A 15,772-nucleotide genomic window follows, 5' to 3' on the forward strand; every position below is an offset into this window, starting at 1 on the left:
CTCACACAACCTGTCCAAGTCACCCTGCAAACCTCATAGCATCTTCCTCACAGTTCACACTACCACCCAGCTTTGTATCATCTGCAAATTTGCTAATGGTACTTTTAATCCCTTCATCCAAGTCATTAATGTATATTGTAAATAGCTGCGGACCCAGCACCGAGCCTTGCGGTACCCCAGTTTACCCAGCTGATATCAGGCAACTGAACCATCCTACCAACAACTAGGCAGCTACTATCTACCTCCTTGTAGACCCTCGGCTACCTTAGATCAGACTTTACTGGCTTTATCTTGCACTGAACGTTAATCATGCTATTGCATTTACACAGAGATTGTGATCATGTATTGTCTTTCCGCTGACTGGTTGGCACACAACAAAACCCCGCTAACCGTGACAATAAACTGTACTAAACCAAGTACAGTGTGGTTAAATACTTACACCAGGCCACATTAAATTGTGACATAAGGAACTGCAGAGGCGGGTTTATATTTTTTTTAAAAAGCAAAGTGCTGGAGTAACCTAAATTGAGGAAGGACACAAAATGCTGGAGTAACTCAGCGGGTCAGGCAGCATCTAGGGAGAGAAGGAATGGGGGACGTTTCGGATCGAGGCCCTTCTTCAGACTGAGGAAGGACATCCTTGCTATTGAGGCAGTGCAGCGTAGGTTCACGAGGTTAATCCCCGGGATGGCGGGACAGTCATATGAGGAAAGATTGGAAAGACTGGGCTTGTACTCACTAAAATTTAGGATGAGAGGGGATCTTATAGAAACATATAAAATTATAAAAGGACTGGACAAGCCAGATGCAGGATAAATGTTCCCAATGTTGGGGGAGTCCAGAACCAGGGGCCACAGTCTAAGAATAAAGGGGAGGCCATTTAAAACTGAGGTGAGAAAATACTTTTTCACCCAGAGAGTTGTGAATTTGTGGAATTCTCTGCCACAGAAGGCAGTGGAGGCCAATTCACTGGATGGATTTAAGAGAGAGTTAGATGGAGCTCTTGGGGCTAGTGGAATCAAGGGATATGGGGAGAAGGCAGGCACGGGTTACTGATTGTTGGTGATCAGCCATGATCACAATGAATGGCCGTGCTGGCTCGAAGGGCCAAATGGCCTCCTCCTGCACCTATTTTCTATGTTTCTATGTAACTCAATGGGCCAGGCAGCATCTGTGGAGAACATGGGTAGGAGGAGATATTTCGGGTCGGGACAGTTGTGTGCAGCTCCATTGTAATGTCTTAGGCATCCCCAAACAGGCACAGCAACAACAAGGGGCGGCACAGTGGCGCAGCGGGTAGGGCTGATGCTCATTTTAACAACACTGCTTACAACCCTACAGTATGAATATTGAGTGGGAAGGAACAGCAGGTGCTGCTTTATGCCAAAGATAGACACAAAGTGCTGGAGTAACTCAGCGGGTCAGGCATCATCTCTGGAGAAACTGATGGATGATGTTTCAGGTCGGGACCATTCTTCAGACTGAGTCTGAAGAAGGGTTCTGAGCTGAAACGTTACCCATTCCTTCTCTCCAGAGATGCTGCCTGACCCGCTGAGTTACTCCAGCACTTTGTGCCTATCTTCAGTATGAACATTGAATTGAATAAATTTATGGGCCAAGTATGTACACATACAAGGAATGTGCCTTGGTGCTTTTTGCTCGCAAGTAACAACACGACATACAGTAAACAATTAAAAATAAAACATTACAATTTAAACATGTGAAGAATGAAATAAAATACCGGAGCAAAAGGAGGCTACAGACTTTTGGTTAGGAAAAAAACTGCTGATGCTGGTTTAAATCGAAGGTAGACACAAAATGCTGGAGTAACTCAGCGGGACAGGCAGCATCTCTGGAGAGAAGGAATGGGTGACGTTTCGGATCGAGACCTTTCTCCTCTCTCGCTAGTCTCTCATCAGTCTGAAGGAGGGTCTTGACCCAAAATGTCACTCATTCCTTCTCTCCTGAGATGCTGCCTGACCCGCTGAATTACTCCAGCATTTTGTGTCTACCTTTGATACTAATGAAATGGCCCAGATAGCAGCCAGAACGCTGTCTCCCAGAATACCTGAGAGTCCACATCACAGAGGATCTGACATGTACAACACACATTGCCGCACTGGTGGGTAAGGCAAGGCAGCGCCTTTACCAACTCAGACAGCTGAGGAAATTCAGAGTGTCTCTGAGGATCCTTCAGTGCTTCTATTCTGGGGCTGTAGAGAGCATCCTGTCCGGCAACATCACAGTCTGGTTTGGGAACAGCTCTGCCCAGGACAGGATGGCCCTGCAGAGAGTAGTGCGTTCGGCAGAACGCACCATGGGAACTACACTCGCCCCCCTGCAGGACCTATACATCAGGAGGTGCAGATCCAGAGCCAGCAACATTATGGGGGACCCCTACCACCCCAGCAACGGACTGTTCCAGCTGCTACGGTCAGGCAAACGCCTCCGCTGTCACGGTGAAAACGGAGAGGATGAGACGGAGTTTCTTCCCACAGTCCATCAGGACTGTTAACTATTATAACTCCAGGGACTACATTTTCTTTTCTGTATTAATTGTCATTTTTATGCTGTAATTGTAATTTTTTGCACAATCCGCAGGCGTTGCCACTTTCATTTCACTGTACATCGTGTATGTGTACGTGACAAATAAACATGACTTGACCCTTTCAGCGCAGAGATGCCGGCTGCAACCGGTGAGAGGAACGCTGACGTACCGGCCTTGCCCAGGAACCTCTGCTGCGCCTGTGCACACCGCAGCTCTTCATTCGTCTCCCGCAGGCCGTCACGCTCCACGATTAATCGCTGCGGCAACACAAACATTTACCAGTTTACTTCAGCTTACAGATGCAGCGCGGAAACTGGACCTTCCGCCCACCGAGTCCGCTCCGACCAGCGATCCCCGCGCACTGACACCAAAGACAACGGAGCCGAGCAAGATGGACCACTCCGTTGAAATCGCCAACACTGAATTGTCGTACGCAAAGGGGCCATTTTAGTAAGCAGAACCCGCCGTTCGCTAAGCCTCTCAGTGTTTTGGGGGAACAGTATGTGTGATGATACCATAAAAATGCAGAATATATCTCATTTATCAATTCACAGATTTTTGTTATTCTTCTTTTTAAATGTTTCTGCACGTTTCTGCCTACTAAAATGGCGCCGTGATGTACTACGGTTTTTAGTGCCGAGTGGTCTATCTTGCTCCTCAAGTATCTTTGGCCATGACAGACGACGGTTTTTAGGGCCGAGTGGTCTATCTTGCTCTGCTCTATTATCTTTGATTAACACAACCCCAAACACACTAAGGACAATTTATAATTTTACAAAGCCAATTAACCTACAAACCTGTGCGTCGTTGGAGTGTGGGAGAAACGAGCACCTGGAGAAAACCCACGTGGCCACAGGGAGAACGTACAATCTCCCGACAGACAGACAGCACCCATGCTTCGTTGTCACCTTCCTCTAGCTAACAATGATCTATTCTACATTTCCCTTGACCGCCGTCCCCTTTGATGTCTCGTTTTCACATCGTGCCCTTCCATATCTGTTTCTCCCCCTCCCCCGACTCTTAGTCTGAAGAAGGGTATGGACTCAAAACGTCACCCACTCCTTCTCTCCACAGATGCTGCCTGTCCCACTGAGTCGCTCCAGTATTTTTTTTAGTTTAGAGATAGTGCGGAAACCGGCCCTTTCGGCCCACCGGGTCCGCGCCGCCCAGCGATCCCCGCACACTAGCACCATCCTACACCCACTAGGGACAATTGTTATATTTACCAAGCCAATTAACATATATACCTGTATGTCTTTGGAGTGTGGGAGGAAACCGAAGATTTTTTAATTTAGATTTTGAGATACAGCGCGGAAACAAGCCCTTCGGCCCACCGAGTCCGCGCCGCCCAGCGATCCCCGCACACTAACACTATCCTACACCCACTAGGGACAATTTTATTACATCTTAACAAGCCAATTTACCTACATATCCTCACGTCTTTGGAGTGTGGGAGGAAACGGCAGATCGTGGAGAAAACCCACGCAGGTCACGGGGAGAACGTACAATCTCCCTACAGAGAGCAATTGTAAAATTTACAATTTTACCAAGCCAATTAACCTACAAACCTGTCCGACGTTGGAGTGCGGGAGAAACCGAGCAACCTGGGGAAAACCCACGTGGTGAGAGGGAGAATGTACAATCTCCCTACAGACAGCACCCGTAGTCAGGATCAAACGAAGGTCTCTGGCGCTGTAAGGCAGCAGCTCGAGTGCTGCGCCCCTTATTAGTATTAATACTTCAAAGCAGGTGTTTAATGGACAAGTCAACATATAATTTATCATTCTCTAACCTCCCTCAGCCACCATCTTGCATCACCACCACCGCATAAACTCCATCAGGATTACTTCCAATGTCCTCTCCATTCCTTCCACACCCTCTCCACAACTTCAAAACGTATCTTATCGAAACGTATACAAGATTATTAAGGGGTTGGACACGTTAGAGGCAGGAAACATGTTCCCAATGTTGGGGGAGTCCAGAACCAGGAGCCACAGTTTAAGAATAAGGGGTAGGCCATTTAGAACGGAGATGAGGAAAAAGCTTTTTCAGTCAGAGAGTTGTGAATCTGTGGAATTCTCTGCCTCAGAAGGCAATGGAGGCCAATTCTCTGAATGCATTCAAGAGAGAGCTAGATAGAGATCTTAAGGATAGCGGAGTCAGGGGGTATGGGGAGAAGGCAGGAACATGGTACTGATTGAGGATGATCAGCCATGATCACATTGAAAGGCGGTTCTGGCTCGAAGGGCCGAATGGCCTCCTCCTGCACCTATTGTCTATTGTCAAACTAACATTTTCTCTTTTTCCCAGTTCTGATAAAGGTTCCTGGACCCGAAACGTTCTTCTGCCCGCTTCACTGCCGAGAGGGAGACGAGCTGCCTGGTGTGCTGGGGATTTCCCTTCACTGCCAAGAGGGAGACGGACTGCCTGGTGTGCTGGGGATTTCCCCGAGGCTGGCTTAATTCAGCCATCCATTTTCCCGTACTCACCTCTTTCCCTTTCAGCAGCGCGTCGTGTTTCTCCTGCAGGTGCTTGAACTCAAACTGCCACTTTTCGGTTTTCATCGACTCCTCCGTGTGCTTGTTGTGAAGCTCGTGGACCTTTGAAGGGCGCGGCCGGGCGTGAGGGAGCAGGGGGTGTTGGGAGGGAGGGAATGAACCAGCCTTCCATTAGTCCGTCATTTTGACAAGAAGCCAACCGCACGAAAGCAGCCAACAGAAGCAAGGAACATTTCCACCCAACTCATCCCTGCTCCCGCCCGGGCCTGATGATACCAACGTTCGAACACGTCAACCACCCCATCCATAAGGTCATAAGTGATAGAAGCAGAATTAGGCCAATCGGCCCATCAAGTACTTGACCCCCTTCACAAAACCAAACTAACTTTGGCCTATTTTACCATGAACTTATAAGTACTCCGTAACCTCCGTAATCTATATACTAAAACTCTCGTTTGTTTGTTTGTTTGTTCCTGAACTACAGCCAAAACGGTACACGATAGCGCGACAATTTTAGGCCCACCTTACTCACCGTCGTCCCTTTGGTGCTAATGGAAGAACTTTCATTGAAATCGGTGTTATATTTTAAAAGTCCTTCACATTTTAAAGTTTAAATCTATCTCCTAGGGAAGGGGTAGGGAGGAGGGAGGGAAAGGGGTGGGGAAGGGGAGAAGGGGAGGGGGAAGGAGAGGGGGAAGGGGAGGGGAGAAGGGGAAAGGGAGGGGGAAGGGGAGGGGAGGGAGAAGGGGAGGGGGAAGGGGAGGGGAGAAGGGGAAAGGGGAGGGGGAAGGGGAGGGGAGAAGGGGAAAGGGAGGGGGAAGGGGAGGGGAGGGAGAAGGGGAGGAGGAGAGGAGAAGGGGAGTGGGGGTGGAGGGAGGATGAAGGGGGTTGTGGGGGATGGAGTGGGAGGGGAGGGGGAGGGGACAGAGAGGAGGGAAGGGTGGGGGAGAGGGTGCTGCACCAATGCAGGAGAGGTTTGGGCCCAACGTGTCCACTTGGCCTAGTGGACTGTAAGACCTCAGCACCCACTGCAGCCTGGCTAACCAGCCTATAGTCCCCACTGTGCTGCTTTGCTCCCTTCTTGAACAGCGGGGTAATATGGGCAATTTTCCAATCGTCTGGAACCACTCCTGACTCGAGTGATTCTTGAAATATCAGTATTAATGCCTCCACAATCTCTAAAGCCAGCTCTTTCAGAACCGCAGGGTGCAGTCCACCCGGTCCTGGTGACTTATCCACCTTCAGCCCTTTCAGCTTCCCAAACACCTTCTCCTTAGCAATAGCCACTCCACTAACTCCCACCCCCTGACTCTCTTGAATTTCAGGCACGTTGCTGGTGTCTTCCACTGTGAAGACTGATGCAAAAATGTTATTCAACTCCTCTGCCATTTCTTTATTCCCCATTATCACTTCACCTGCATCATTCTCCAGCGATCCAACATCCACCCTCGCCTCTTTCTTACTCTTTATATAACTGAAGAAACCCTTTTATATTATCAGCTTGCTGTTACCGTTTACCTTTTACTGTTTACATGCTTTAATCCCCTGTCTATATGTATTGTACTGCACTGTCTAATTGTATTATACTGTATTGTATTGTAGGAAAATAACTGCAGATGCTGGTACAAATCGAAGGTATGGCAAAATGCTGGAGTAACTCAGCGGGTCAGGCAGCATCTCAGGAGAGAAGGAATGGGTGACGTTTCGGGTCGAGACCCTTCTTCAGACTGATGTCAGGGGAGGGGAGACAGGAAGACAATAGGAGAACTGGGATGGGGGAGGGGAAAGAGAGGGACAGAGGAGCTTTCTGAAGTTAGAGGTCAATGTTCATACCGCTGGGCTGCAAGCTGCCCAAGCGAAATATGAGGTGCTGTTCCTCCAATTTGCGGTGGGCCTCACTATGACAATGGAGGAGGCCCAGGACAGAAAGGTCAGACTGGGAGTGGGAGTTGAGGTGCTGAGCCACCGGGAGATCAAGTTGGTTAAGGAGGACTGAGCGAAGGTGTTGAGCGAAACAATGGCCCTCTCTTTCCCCTCCCCCTTCCCAGTTCTCCCACTGTCTTCCTGTCTCCAACTACATCCTTTCTTTGTCCCGCCCCCTCCCCTAACATCAGTCTGACGGGCGACGTTTCGGGTCGAGACCCTTCTTCAGACTGATGTCAGGGGGGCGGGACAAAGGAAGGATATATATAGGTGGAGACAGGAAGATAGAGGGAGAACTGGGAAGGGGGAGGGGAAGAGAGGGACAGAGGAACTATCTAAAGTTGGAGAAGTCAATGTTCATACCACTGGGCTGCAAGCTGCCCAAGCGAAATACGAGGTGCTGTTCCTCCAATTTCCGGTGGGCCTCACTATGGCACTGGAGGAGGCCCATGACAGAAAGGTCAGACCGGGAGTGGGAGGGGGAGTTGAAGTGCTCAGCCACCAGGAGATCAGATTGGTTAACGCGGACCGAGCGCAGGTGTTGAGCGAAGCGATCGCCGAGCCTGCGTTTGGTTTCGCCGATGTAAATAAGTTGACATCTGGAGCAGCGGAAACAATAGATGAGGTTGGAGGAGGTGCAGGTGCACTCTGTCTCACCTGGAAAGACTGTTTGGGTCCTTGGATGGAGCTGAGGGGGGAGGTAAATGGACAGGTGTTGCATCTCGTGCGGTTGCAGGGGAAAGTGCCTGTGGATGGGGTGGTTTGGGTGGGAAGGGACGAGTGGACCAGGGAGTTACGGAGGGAACGGTCTCTGCGGAACGCAGAAAGGGGAGGAGATGGCCAGTGGTGGGGTCCCGTTGTAGGTGACGGAAATGTTGGAGGATGATTTGTTGGACCTTCGATTTGTACCAGCATCTGCAGTTATTTTCTTATACTATATATTCTTAAACTAAAGTAACAAAGTGAGATGACAATGTGATCCAGTTTAAGGTGTCACAAAATGCTGGAGTAACTCAGCAGGCCAGGCAGCATCTAGGAGGGAGGGAGTGGGTGACGTATGATGCACCTTACCTGTCTCTTGTAAACCTCCAGCTGGCTGCGGACTGAGTTAGCTTTCTTCAGCTCCTCCTCCAGGTCAAAGGTCTTCTGCATGTAGACAGTGTTCCTTTCCTCCAGGAGTTTGACCTGTCTACGCAGGTCTCCCAGGTCCTCCAGTTTCCTCTTGTAGGCTTCCACAGTAGCCTCCAGCTTGCTGACTTTGTCTGAGGAATGCCTGCGAATATCAAGGAAGACCTCAATCATTTAGTTTAGCTTAGATACAGCGCGGAAACAGGCCCTTCAGCCCACCGATTCCGCCCCCACCAGCGATCCCCGCACACTAACACTGTCCCACACACACTGGGGCAATTTGTGTGCGGTGGCGCAGCGGTAGAGTTGCTGCCTTACAGCGAATGCAGCGCCGGAGACTCAGTACAGACGGCGCCCGTAGTCAGGATCGAACCCGAGTCTCCGGCGCTGCATTCGCTGTAAGGCAGCAACTCTACCGCTGCGCCACCGTGACCGCCCTTCATCTCATCTCATTCTCAATCTCGATCTCATTCTCCTGCCTTCTCTCCTTTAACTTTTGACGCCCTTACTAATCAAGAACCTATCAACCTCTGCTTTAAAAATACCCACTGATACCAGGGACCACAACAAGAGAACAAAACACGCAAGATCTCACGTTCACAAGTTCTTGGGAGTAGAATTAGGCCATTCGGCCCATCGACTGTACTCCACCATTCAATCACGGCTAATCTGGCGGGACTGTCGTATGAGGAAAGATTGGAAAGACTGGGGCTTGTATTCACTGGAGTTTAGAAGGATGAGAGGGGATCTTATAGAGACGTATACAATTATAAAAGGACTGGACAAGCTAGATGCAGGAAAAATGTTCCCAATGTTGGGGGAGTTCAGAACCAGGGGGCACAGTCTAAGAATAAAGGGGAAGCCATTTAAAACTGAGGTGAGAAGTAACTTTTTCACCCAGAGAGTTGTGAATTTGTGGAATTCTCTGCCACAGAGGGCAGTGGAGGCCAATTCACTAGATGAATTTAAAAGAGTGTTAGATAGAGCTCTAGGGGCTAGCAGAATCAAGGGATATGGGGAGAAGGCAGGCATGGGTTACTGATTGTGGATGATCAGCCATGATCACTATGAATGGCAGTGCTGGCTCGAAGGGCCGAATGGCCTCCTCCTGCATCTATTGTCTATGTTTCTATCTCTGCTAATCCCTTCCTGCCTTCTCCCCATAACTCTTGACACCTGTTCTGATCAAGAAATCTCTGCTGTCAGCCACTTCTTAGCATCTGGTTGAAAAAGCAGAAGTAATGGTAAAATGTGCATCCCCTCCCTCTCGTGTAAATGGTTCTTGGCACAGGTCAATGAATAGATAAGCGTCCGGCCGGCCGCGGCCGTACCCCGGCAGAAGGCCTGGCTCGCCCGCCGCAGGACTGGGAACCCCCCTGGAGTCGTCCGAGGTTGGTCCCCTGCTGGGCCCGGAATGTGGGCGGAGGAAGGCGGCAAACACTGGACAGTGGGCCGTTTTCAAGATGGTGGCAGATGGAGGAGAGGATCGGCGTCGCCAGGACAACGGGCCTTTGAGGCCAAGATAAGACCGCACTCTCGGCAACTTTGTGGGCGCCCAGAAACGTGGCGAAGTTTGCTATTACGCCACCATCGTTGCCCTTTTGTACTTACGGTAGCTATGATTGCGTTTCTCTACGGTATGATTTTACTGGAGTGCATGCAAAACAAAGAATTTCACTGTGCCTCGGTACATGTGTCAATAAAGCATCATCATCATCAAACGTAGAGAAATTAAAACCAATTGGCAAATTGGCTGGGGTACGCAGATAAATACATACAATAAATACGTCTGAAAGTTTCCAGCAGGAGACACCTAATGCCTGCTGTGATTTGATTTCCAGCACATGCCCAAAACAAATTAGTTTTTGAATCGAGTTCATAAGATCCATTCGGCCCATCAAGTCTACTCTACCATTCAATCATGGCTGATCTCTCTCTCCCTCTCAACCCCATTCTCCTGCCTTTTCCCCATAACCCCTAACACCCGTACTAATCAAGAATCTATCTCTCCCTTACGAATACCCACTGACTTGGCCTCCACCACAGTCTGTGGCCATGAATTCCACCCTCTGACTCAAGGGTGTCAAGGGTGACCTGCGTCTACTCCAAAGACGTACAGGTATGTAGGTTAATTGGCTGGGCAAATGTAGTGTGTGTAGGATAGTGTTAGTGTGCGGGGATCGCTGGTCGGTGCGGACCCGGTGGGCCGAAGGGCCTGTTTCCGCACTGTATCTCTAAATCTAAATCTAAAATTCCTCCTCATCTCCTTTCTGATGGTGCGTCCTTTTACTCCGAGGCTGTGCCCTCTGGTCCTAGACTCTCCCACCAGTGGAAACATCCTCTCCACATCCACTCTATCCCGGGCCTTTCACTATTCGGTAAGTTTCCATGAGGGTCCCCCCCTCATCCTTCTGAACCCCAGCGAGTGCAGGCCCAGTGCCGACAAACGCTCATCATATGTGAACCCAGTCGTTCCTGGGATCAGGCGGTTGTGCTTTGGGCCTCACCTCAAGATGTCCATCTCGTCCTTGAGGGACTGGGACTCCTCGGCCAGGCTGGTCAGCTCGTCGTTCCTGTGCTGCAGCTCCAGGGTCTCCTTCTCCATCTCCTCGCACCGGATGCGGAAGTCATCTTTGATTGCCTCCAATCTGGGCAAAAGAGGAACAACTTAACTTTGACAGCAGACAAGAGGTGCAGGAGGAGGCCATTCGGCCCTTCGAGCCAGCACCGACATTCACCGTGATCATGGCTGATCATCCACAATCAGTACCCCGTTCCTGCCCTCTCCCCATACCCCCTGACTCCGCTATCCTTAAGAGCACTATCTAGCTCTCTCTTGAAAGCATCCAGAGAATTGGCCTGGAGTAACTCAGCAGGTCAGGCAGCATCTGTGGAGAACATGGATAGGTGACGTTTCACAGAGTGCTGGAGTAACTCAGTGGGTCAGGCAGCATCTGTGGAGAACATGGATAGGTGACGTTTCACAGAGTGCTGGAGTAACTCAGCGGGTCAGGCAGCATCTCTGGAGAACATGGATAGGTGACGTTTCACAGAGTGCTGGAGTAACTCAGCAGGTCAGGCAGCATCTGTGGAGAACATGGATAGGTGACGTTTCACAGAGTGCTGGAGTAACTCAGTGGGTCAGGCAGCATCTGTGGAGAACATGGATAGGTGACGTTTCACAGAGTGCTGGAGTAACTCAGTGGGTCAGGCAGCATCTCTGGAGAACATGGATAGGTGACATTTCACAGAGTGCTGGAGTAACTGCCTTCTGATGCAGAGAATTCCACAGATTCACAACTCTGTGTGAAAAAGTTTTTTCCTCATCCCATCTGAAGAAGGGTCTCGACCCGAAATGTCACCCATTCCCTCTCTCCTGGATGCTGCCTGACCTGCTGTGTTACTCCAGCATTTTGTGATACTTTCCTCATCTCGTTCTAAATGGCCTACCCCTTATTCTTAAACTGCGGCCCCTGGTTCTGGACTCCCCCAACATTGGTAGAAACAAGGAACAAGTGCGGCAGGGTGGCGCAGCGGTAGAGTTGCTGCCTCACAGCGCCGGAAACCCAGGTTCCATCCTGACAACGGGCGCTGTCTGGACAAACAGAGTTTGTACGTTCTCCCCGGGACCAGCGTGGGTTTTCTCCGGGTGCTCTGGTTTCCTCCCGCACTCCAAAGACGTGCAGGTTTGTAGGTTAATTGGCTTTTTTAAATGACGCCCAGTGTGCAGGTTAGACATAGTGAATGGGTGATCATTGGTCCATGTGGACCCAGTGGGCTGTTTCCACACACCGCATCTCCAACAAACTAACTAAAACTGCGCAATGCTGGTTACCAAGGATGGGCACAAAGTGCTGGAGTGACCCGGCAGCTCAGGCAACAAACATCTCTGGGGAACATGGGTAAGTGAGGTTTGGGATCAGGACCCTTCTTCAGACTGATTGGATAGAAAGCTAGAGGGACTGAACCTTGATGCCTGTGTGCCATCAGGCAGGGTGTCGTCTGTCCCTTTACAACCGTACAACTGACCACCCGCACTATGCCAACACGAGAATGAATGAAGATTACAGAAGATGAGGACATTTAAGAGTTAGTTGCAAAGACATCCTTGTAATTGAGGCAGTGCAGCATAGGTTCACGAGATTGATCCCCGGGATGGCGGGACTGTCATACGAGGAAAGGTTGGAAAGACTAGGCTTGGAGTTTAGAAGGATGAGAGGGGATCTTATAGTAGAGACATAGAAAACTATAAAAAGACTGGACAAGCTAGATGCAGGAAAAATGTTCCCAATGTTGGGGGAGTCCAGAACCAGGGGCCACACAGTCTAAGAATAAAGGGGAGGCCATTTAAAACTGAGGTGAGAAGAAACTTTTTCACCCAGAGCGTTGTGAATTTGTGGAATTCTCTGCCACAGAGGGCAGTGGAGGCCAATTCACTGGATTAATTTAAAAGAGAGTTAGATAGAGCTCTAGGGGCTAGCGGAATCAAGGGATATGGGGAGAAGGCAGGCACTGGTTACTGATTGTAGATGATCAGCCATGATCACAATGAATGGCGGTGCTGGCTCGAAGGGCCAAATGGCCTCCTCCTGCACCTATTTTCTATGTTTCTAAGTATTCAGGCATTCTTTGGATTCTATTTGAAAATGCATGGGAGATAGATAATTATCACTAAGTATAGAACAGACTAATTTAACAGCTTTTGGTTGCACATATTCCAACTCCACTAAAGTCACTGGAATGGATCAACATCACAGGAGCAAGCGATAATTACCAGCTAAGTTTAGTTTAGAGATACCGCGCGGAAACAGGCCCTTCAGCCCACCCGGTCCGCGCCAACCAGCGGTCCCCCGCACACAAACACTGCCCTACACACACTCGGGACAATTTATAATTATACCAAGCCAATTAGCGTACGAACCTGTATATTTTCGGAGTGTGAGAGGAAACCGGGGCACCTGGAGAAAACCCACGCAGGTCACAGGGAGAACGTGCAAACTCCATACAGACAGCACCCGCAGTCAGGATCGAACCCGGGTCTCCTGCAGCAACTCTACTGCTATGCCACGTGCAGCAGTTATGGAAAGTTACCCAAAGGGTGGTGGATGTATGAAATGAGCTGCCAGAGGAGGTAGTTGAGGCTGGGATTATTGCAACGTTGAAGAAACAATTAGACAGGTACATGGATAGGACAGGTTTGGAGGGATACGGGCCAAACGCAGGCAGGTGGGACCAGTGTAGCTGGGACATGTTGGCCGGTGTGGGCAAGTTGGGCCGATGGACCTGTTTCCACGCTATGCTACTTGTCTAACTGTAGTTCAGTTTAATTTAGAGATACAGCGCGGAAACTGAGTCGGCACCGACCAGCGATCCCCGGACACTAACAATATCCCGCACGCACTAGGGACAATTTACACTTGTACCAAGCCAATTAGCCTACAAAGGTGCACGTCTTTGGAGCGTGGGAGGAAACCGTAGATCTGAGAGAAAGCCCATGCAGTCACAGGGAGTAGGTGCAAACTCCGTACAGACAGCACCTGGGTCTCTGGCGCTGCAAGCTCTGCAAGGCAGCAACTCTACCCCTGCGCTTCCACGCCGCCCTTGAAAGGTCAGAGTCACTGAGGATGAGGAGGGAAGGTACCTGTAGTTCTCCTCCTGCACCAGCTCCAGCTGGCTCTGCAGCAGCAGGAGCTTCTTGTTGGTGGCGCTGGTGGAGTCCTCCAGCGGGTTGGAGCGGCCCGACCGCTCGCGCAGCACCTTGTTCTCGGCCAGCAAGCTGTTCTTCTCCTCCAGAAGGCTGGCAACCTGCGGGAGAAAGGCTGCAGGCGTCAAGGGACCGAGCGGGAAGAGCAGGCGGGCAATGGAAAGTGCACTGGGATCAACGCTTCCTCCCAAAGGGGCCTTTATACAGGAACAGTAACCGCTTCCAAGCCAATGAGTAAAAATAGCTTCCTCACACAAAGATTTAAAATGAGGACAAAACATACAAGCCAGTGATATGAATATTACACTTCTCTCATCTCAAGTAACACTTGCATTCCCTCTCTCTCCGTCCTTTCCCCACCCTAGTTTTCCGACTCCAGATGCTCCTTGACTTACGATATTTCCACCTTACGATGGTGCGCAGCGGTAGAGTTGCTGCCTTACAGCGAATGCAGCGCCGGAGACCCGGGTTTGATCCTGATTATTAAGGGATTGGACACGTTAGAGGCAGGAAACATGTTCCCAATGTTGGGGGAGTCCAGAACCAGGGGCCACACAGTTTAAGAATAAGGGGGAGGCCATTTAGAACGGAGATGAGGAAAAACTTTTTCAGTCAGAGAGTTGTGAATCTGTGGAATTCTCTGCCTCAGAAGGCAGTGGAGGCCAATTCTCTGAATGCATTCAAGAGAGAGCTAGATAGAGTTCTTAAGGATAGCGGAGTCAGGGGGTATGGGGAGAAGGCAGGAACGGGGTACTGATTGAGAATGATCAGCCATGATCACATTGAATGGCGGTGCTGGCTCAAACGGCCGAATGGCCTCCTCCTGCACCTATTGTCTATTGTTTGACTAAAGGGGCCGTCTGTACGGAGTTTGTACGTTCTCCCCGTCACCTGCGTGGGCTTTCTCCCAGATTTTCAGTTCCCTCCCACACTTCAAAGACGTGCAGGTTTGTCGGTTAATTGGCTTGGTGTATGTGTAAATTGTCCCTAGTGGGTGTAGGATAATGTTAGTGTGCGGGGATCGCTGGTCGGTGCGGACCCGGTGGGCCGAAAGGGCCTGTCTCCGCGCTGTATCTCTAAACTAAACGGCAGCGAGCCGCGGTTCCCAGTCAGCCACGAGATCACGTGTATTAAATGTATTTTCAACTTACGATATTTGGGGTTTACGATGGGTTTATCGGAACGTGACCCCATCGTAAGTCGAGGAGCACTTGTAGTTTTACAGTCATCCTGCTTTGTTTGTTCGGATCCCCTCGTGATTACCTTTCCCACAGCCAACAATGAACCATTGTGGGCTCCACCTTCCCTTCATCACCAGTGCTGGCTTTCATCTGTTCTTTTCATTCATTTGTTCTTTGTACTGCTTCATACCTCTAATTCCCCTCACCCCTGACTCTCAGTCTGAAGAAGGATCTCGACCTTTGGGTCTCACCCATTCCTTCTCTCTAGCGATGCTGCCTGACCCGCTGTGTTACTCCAGCATTTTGAGCCCGTCTTAAGCATAAAGAAGCTTGCCCTGTGACAGAGAGCATTTTGCGCACAAACTCAAGGCATCGATTCGATTTCCACAACGATATACAGACTGTAGTTTATCTAAATTAGTTGCATTTGTATTGATCTTTTGTGCATGAAATAATAGTTCAATTGGTGTTTAGCATCTGTAAAATAATCAGTTTTATATAATCACCTGTCTACACCCTCAGGCTTATTTTTTAGAGATACAGCGCGGAAACAGGCCCTTCGGCCCACCGGGTCCGTGCCGACCAGCGATCCCCGCACATTAACACTATCCTACACCCACTAGGGACAATTTTTTACATTTACTAAGCCAATTAACCTACAAACCTGCACCTCTTTGGAGTGTGGGAAGAAACCGAAGATCTCGGGGAAAACCCACGCAGGTCACGGGGAGAACGTACAAACTCCGTACAGACAGCACCCGTAGTCGGGATGGAACCCGGGTCTCCGGCG

General features: G+C 50.0%; 1 protein-coding gene across 3 annotated transcripts in view; it reads right to left on the bottom strand.

Moving 5' to 3' along the window:
* Positions 1-15,772, bottom strand: part of hook2 (hook microtubule-tethering protein 2) — a 78,514-nt gene that overhangs the window by 22,474 nt on the left and 40,268 nt on the right. For all 3 annotated transcript variants that reach the window (XM_078429427.1, XM_078429426.1, XM_078429428.1), the window contains 5 exons: positions 13,739-13,902; positions 10,605-10,745; positions 8,041-8,242; positions 5,038-5,148; positions 2,718-2,805 (listed from right to left, as the gene is read on the bottom strand). In XM_078429427.1, the coding sequence (XP_078285553.1) occupies positions 2,718-2,805; positions 5,038-5,148; positions 8,041-8,242; positions 10,605-10,745; positions 13,739-13,902 (706 nt within the window). The remainder of the gene's footprint in view (positions 1-2,717; positions 2,806-5,037; positions 5,149-8,040; positions 8,243-10,604; positions 10,746-13,738; positions 13,903-15,772) is intronic.

The sequence above is a fragment of the Rhinoraja longicauda genome, chromosome 37, assembly GCF_053455715.1.
Source record: "Rhinoraja longicauda isolate Sanriku21f chromosome 37, sRhiLon1.1, whole genome shotgun sequence".
NCBI classification, from domain to species: Eukaryota; Metazoa; Chordata; class Chondrichthyes; order Rajiformes; family Arhynchobatidae; genus Rhinoraja; species Rhinoraja longicauda.